Source organism: Papaver somniferum, chromosome 3 (genome assembly GCF_003573695.1).
Source record: "Papaver somniferum cultivar HN1 chromosome 3, ASM357369v1, whole genome shotgun sequence".
Lineage (NCBI taxonomy): Eukaryota > Viridiplantae > Streptophyta > Magnoliopsida > Ranunculales > Papaveraceae > Papaver > Papaver somniferum.
The window spans coordinates 71,361,975-71,368,309 of record NC_039360.1 but is presented as its reverse complement, the minus strand read 5'-3'; the positions used below and the strand labels follow the sequence as shown (position 1 = coordinate 71,368,309).

Below are 6,335 nucleotides of genomic sequence, written 5' to 3'. Positions count from 1 at the left end.
AAATCCCTTGTGTGTTTGGTAACTCAGTTAAAATTCCTATGATTTATAGAGTTTTCTTGTTTAAAGTCTTTGTACCATTTGGCATTACCCTCAAATCTTAAAATTGCATATATATATATATATATATGGGGATTTAGAGTTAAAAAAACGTGGGTCCATAATTCCCTTGGAAAGTTTCCCAACAAATCTTAGGGGGAGGGGTGGGACTCCATATGAAGGATTTGTTGGAAAACTGATTCTCGTAGGAAACGTGATTCCAAGCATTTGGACAACCAAACGTACAAAGGAAAACGTAATTTCACCAAATCTCTTGGACCCATAAATTTCACCTTCAAAATTCTACATCCAAACCCACCATTAGTTTTTTTTAGTAAAGGATAACTTGAGTGGACTTACTCGTTAATTAACTTAATTGTGATTGTGTTTTGTTAGAGTCCCTAGCCAGTATTATGTTTTGAATTAGTGGGTTCGTTTCCTAATGTTTAGGATCTACGGTTAACATGTGATATGAATATTTCTTGTAATCTCTATTTAAGAAAAATTAATGAGAAATATATCAAATAAAGTTTATTGAAAAGAAGTAATATTGCTTCTTGTTTTTGGAAAGAAGACTCGTCAGTAAGCCAAAGCTTGGACGTAGGGTCGGTCATAAACCCATTATCCTTCATTTAGCCTTTCGGTAACCATTATCAACTTCTCTCTTTTATCATCTACTATGTCCTTCCTAGTGTGATAATCGTAACAATTTGGCAAAATAAAAAGAATGTTAAGTAACCGGAAATGCTATTCACCGCTCTATAACAACACACTACTCACAGCTCAACAACATCTAAATTCCACATTTATCAAATGGTGAATTCTTTTACCCATCCGTGGACCCCTCCTTAACAATCCTGAACCAATACCCTCTCAACACCTAGCATTTGAGTGCTAAATAGAGCTGTGAATAGTATTTCCGGTTAAGTAATATTATAACGTTTCCCCTTGGAGTAAACCTCTGTTAGCCTATGATGAAATCTCTATAACCCTGAACTCTAGCAATGAAATTAATTAAAAAGCGCATTAATTATGATATTTTTCCTTGTGTTTTTATAACTTAAAACCTTTGTATTCTCCCTAATTGATTAAGAAAGTGCATCGGGCATTACTAATTAATGGTCATTTTTCTTGTTTTTTCGAGCATTAACTTTTAAAATCTCATTAAGTCATGATGATTTCAATCTTTAAGACATTCCATTAATTATGATTATCTTAAACAGGGGCATACTTAGATATTTTGCACCTTAACTCTCTCTTTTTGGGGATAGAGAGAATCGTACTTTGGATTCCCCTTCGTCACATCAATAAAGTAAAGATAATGAACATCACGGTATATGAACATGCCCACAAATTGCACAATACTTCCCTTTTTATCTCCTACCCACCTTAGGCTAAGGCTAACTAGTCATCCTCAGACAAAGAAATGTCAAATAACAACCCCAAGATATACATGAAGCGTAGCCCTCCCTCCATCCATCTTGGTGTTGTTAATAAAAGTAGATAGGTACGGGTGGGGATGGCCGATGGGCACTTCATGCTGATGTGTTGACATATCAGTTCAAACCATGGGCCCTCACTGTCCACAAACTTGGTATCATCCTTAACTCCCCAGCTAAAAGTCTGAAATGGACACACTCTTGAATGCTCCTCTCTCAAATCAATTTTTTACTCAACCACTCTTTTTCTATATCTACTTGCTCTTCCTCCTATATATATTACGTGCATAATTGTCTTTCTTTTCTACTTATTATTCCAACCCAAAGATTACAGAGAAAATCTTGAAAGATGGCTTTTTGGTTAATGGCAAGAACATCAAGAAAAATTACTGATCATCTTCATAGAAATATAGGAATACTCAGAAGCTCATCATCCGCATGCAGTCTTCTCAACACAACTCGTAGGTTTGAATCAACTAAAGCAGACAAAGATATCAGTTTTGGGTATGATACCAGTGATGATGAAAATCAGGTAAGTTTTCATAGTTTTTCTTATTTTAGTAATTTTTACTATGTCTTTCTGGATGTTTTATGTTGAGGAAATAATTTCAGGGTCATCATCATTTTTTTAATCTTGTTGGTTAAAATTGTGACGATTAAAGAATTCTTGAAGTGAAAATTTTGGATTATTTTAGTGAACAGAAAATTGGTCTTGCTCACCTAATTCCTACTGCAGTCTTTATTTCTGTTTAGGCAAAGGTTAAGTTAAAAGAGTTAGTGATATATACAGACTACCTATCGATATGGGGAAACAGACGTAGTTGATTGTTATTAGAGTTTGCGAAATGCGAATCATTTTTGTATATTTAGAATGCTGAAGTTCTTTTTATTTTTTATTTCTGAAGCATTATAGAAGCTTTGTTCATTATATAAATCAATCTCGGAAATTCACACGAAAATTTGAAAAAAGTCTTGATTAAACTGTTTTTGTTTGGAAGATGATCTACATGTTAAGTCATTATTTTGATTTTGGTACGACAAGTCGACCTCACGAATCAACATACATCATAGGGCTCTTTGCACAAGTTAGGCTTTTACATGTGATCACTGGGACATGCACCTTGAAAACCATAATGAAACCAAAAGAATCATATTAAAAGAGGAAAAGAGAAAAACAAAAGAAAAAAGGGAGTGCTGGATATAGTGTTAAAAGGAAAATCATTCACTTGGTAAGGTTCAAACATAGACTAGAAATTCTAGTTTTGGTGAGATTTTATGGTGTGCGATGATTCGAGCAAATTTGTAATCCTTAAACGAGATATGCAAGCAATCTAGGACATCATCACTGACTACTTTCTAGTGTTCTGCATTTTAAAATGTTTTAACCTTCTTTAACATAAGACTTAATCAGAGGTGTTTTTATCCAATGCAATCTGTAATTTGCAGGCCTTGGACTTTCCTGGAGGACGGGTTACATTCACTTCCCACATGAGATTCATACCAGAGTCCCCTGAAAAGCGGACACACTGCTATCGGGTTCTTGATGACAATGGAAAGACAATTATAGGCAGTCATTACCAAAATGTATTCAATCTCCTCCTTTTTTTTTTGTTGAACATTGCCTAATAATCATCTCTTTGTTTACATACTTCAAATTTGCTAGATAAATGTGGTTCACCAACCCTTAGACAGCGTAATATAACGTTACTTTCTCTCACAACCAATTCTCGGTGATTGGTTTGTTAAAAAATTTACGAGCTAGCTACCCATCCTAGTGAAGTACTAATTTTACTTAATATACTAGTTAACTAAGCATTTCTTGGTTTCACTACACGATGATCAGATAAGCAAAGAAGTTGCTGTAAAAATGTACAGTAATATGGTTACTCTTCAAGTCATGGACACCATATTTTACGAGGCACAAAGGCAAGGAAGGATTTCCTTCTACCTTACCACAAATGGAGAAGAGGCAATCAACATTGCATCAGCTGCTGCCCTAACCCCAGATGATATTATCTTCCCTCAGGTTACTTAAACTCTTAATTTACAGTTTCATTTCACATTTGTCTTCATTACCATAACAGGCCATAGGCTTCGGAAAACGTGTTACTTATCATGGCATGTTACCAAAATGGTTGCAGTACAGGGAGCCTGGAGTGCTGTTATGGCGTGGTTTCACCGTTCAAGAGTTTGCAAACCAGTGCTTTGGAAATGGTGCTGATTATGGGAAAGGACGACAAATGCCAATCCACTATGGGTCAAAGAAGCACAATTATGTAACTGTGTCATCAACAATTGCGTAAGCAGCTCATTTGTTCTATGATAATAAATTTTTGAATCAACCTCTTGCATTAATGTTTTATTACAAATCATTCTGTTCTCTTTGCCAGTACGCAGCTTCCCCAAGCTGTTGGCGCTGCTTATTCCCTAAAAATGGATAAGAAGGATGCATGTACAGTCACTTATTTCGGTGATGGCGGCACAAGTGAGGTATATTTCACATACACATATTACAGATCGGTTTTGATGATTACTAGCTTTTCCAGTCTAGAGAAAAGCAAAACCCCAACTTTTGTTACTTGGGTGTACCTTAACGTATCTTTCAATGTCTTTTCAGGGAGATTTCCATGCTGCCTTAAATTTTGCAGCTGTTATGGAAGCCCCGGTTGTTTTTATTTGTCGTAACAACGGATGGGCCATTAGCACCCCTACATCACAACAATTTCGAAGTACTTCCTGTCCCTTTCAGAAAACATAGATGTTTATATTCTCAAGTTTAAGTATATAAATCATAAATGTATTTCTTGGGCCAAAAATGAAGTTCTGGCACTGTTTCCTTTCAGTAGAATGCTAATACGAAGTTGTCATCAATGTCATGCAGGTGATGGTATAGTTGTGAAAGGTCAAGCTTATGGAATTCGCAGCATTCGTGTGGATGGGAATGACACTCTTGCAATGTACAGTGCAGTCCATGCAGCTCGTGAAATGGCGATAAAGGAACATAGGCCCATCCTAATTGAGGTACTAGGGACATTTCATTAAAGAAGATATTTGGGAAGTATAAAATGTTACTAATTGTTGATGTCTGCTGAACACTGAAATGAACAGGCACTTACATATCGAGTAGGACACCACTCGACATCAGATGATTCTACCAAATACCGCCCAGTTGGTGAAATTGAACAGTGGAGAATGGCACGAGATCCTATAGCTAGATATAGGAAATGGGTTGAAATGAATGGTTGGTGGAGTGATGAAGATGAATCGCAGCTCCGAATTGAAGCTAGAAAGCAGGTACATATGTTCTTTATATATGTATATAATATTAGGATCTTCTTTCACCCGGTTTCCACTCGCTTATAGAACCCACAAGGAAACAATCTCTAAAGTGATCATAGAACACACTTCTATTCCGAGTCTGTTAAAGCTTGACCAAAAGTTGATTGCAATTTGCTAAACCATCCCATTTTATTTGTTAATTACCAAAATTGATGAGTTTAAAAAGTTCTAAAACAATCTGAATGTTCATGAGGGGGGTTTACATGATATAGATCATTTTAACCATAGAGACCCTTGACTCATCTTCATGAGGCATTTTAGGCCACATGCTGTACGGACAAAGGACGTAGTAGATGCATGTAAAATTGTAGTACAAATTGTTCTTCTGTGGAGTTATTGATCTATTTGGGTTCTTTAATGGTTGCTTTCAACAGGTTCTGGATGCAGTACAAGTTGCAGAGAGAGTGAAAAAACCTCCACTTGCAGAGCTCTTCACAGATGTATACGACCAGCCACCGTCCAATCTGTGCGAGCAAGAGAAGTTTCTTCGTAATATAGTCATGAAACATCCACAGGATTACCCTACTGACGTTCCTGTTTAACAATATACGACGAATCTGCAATTCATGTATGAGGAAATGCATCGTTGGTACCATCAAATTACCTGCCATATCATATTGATCCTCTGTAGGGGTGAAAAAGGTGGGGTCTCATCCCAAAATTTAAACAAATGTGAAATGATCAACGATGCATTGGTGCATGTTGCTAATCAGAATGCCATAAACTACTATTCTTTTTAATCTCTCAAAAAAAGAAAAAAAAAAGAATTCTTTAAAATTTATTTGGACTTCAGATCCCAAATTGAGTTCCAAAGTTGTCCGCAACTTATGTTCCTTTCTGGAGCTGTTCTCATATACAAATATTTTGTCTACTCATACGAGTATTAAGCATTTAACAAAGAGGGTATAGTCTTCACAATTACTGATGATTCTGGCCTGAAAGCAGAATGCACTTTTCTGTCGTTGAATTACAGTCCGACTCTTTACATTTTGATCACTAATGAAATGAAGATGCCTATACTTCAAATGTCAATTGGACTACTTCAAACAAACATAAAGATGTTTGTCAAGTAATTATTAAGTACGCAAATTCAAACACTCAAAGAACGGCGCTAATGACGCCTCCAATCCAAATCAACCTATTATAATTACAGGATAAAGCCAAACGACTCACCATTTAATCATCCTTCTATCCAAGTGAAGACGTAATAGTCTTTGTTGACGTGAAACCTTGTCATTCTAAACTCAAATTCATCAAAAATGCTTTTACAACCGCATCAAAACTTGGGATTACAACAGACAATGACGCGACAAGCTGGGAACGAAGGAAACCTATTTTGAGGCATACTCAAAATGATTTGAGACATATTCGGCTGAAAAGTTATTAGTCGAACCTAGGCAAAAACCATAGGTTCGGCTGATAACTCGGTATGCCTCAAATATTTTGAGTATGCCTCAAAACAGCCATTACCTCTTCAAGGTAATGGGCCTGATGGCAACAACATCAACCTTTGGTTGGTGC

At 36.3% G+C, this 6,335-nt stretch overlaps 1 protein-coding gene across 1 annotated transcript; it reads left to right on the top strand.

Annotated features, from left to right (window-relative positions):
- The first annotated feature begins 1,689 nt into the window (after positions 1–1,689).
- LOC113356458 (2-oxoisovalerate dehydrogenase subunit alpha 2, mitochondrial-like) lies at positions 1,690–5,595 on the top strand. The gene is made up of 9 exons (XM_026599600.1): positions 1,690–2,007; positions 2,922–3,059; positions 3,319–3,501; positions 3,617–3,774; positions 3,866–3,965; positions 4,093–4,204; positions 4,357–4,496; positions 4,584–4,769; positions 5,189–5,595. Exons 1-9 carry the CDS (start codon positions 1,825–1,827, stop codon positions 5,354–5,356), a joined length of 1,368 nt encoding a protein of 455 aa, XP_026455385.1. The 5' UTR covers positions 1,690–1,824; the 3' UTR covers positions 5,357–5,595.
- The last annotated feature ends 740 nt before the right edge of the window (positions 5,596–6,335 follow it).

Bases quoted from the DNA above. Each gene is read 5' to 3' on its own strand.
- LOC113356458 (XM_026599600.1), top strand. From the start codon at position 1,825: ATGGCTTTTTGGTTAATGGCAAGAACATCAAGAAAAATTACTGATCAT. The intron at 2,008-2,921 runs GTAAGTTTTCAT...TGTAATTTGCAG, and splicing joins CCAGTGATGATGAAAATCAG to GCCTTGGACTTTCCTGGAGG. The intron at 3,775-3,865 runs GTAAGCAGCTCA...TCTCTTTGCCAG, and splicing joins ACTGTGTCATCAACAATTGC to TACGCAGCTTCCCCAAGCTG.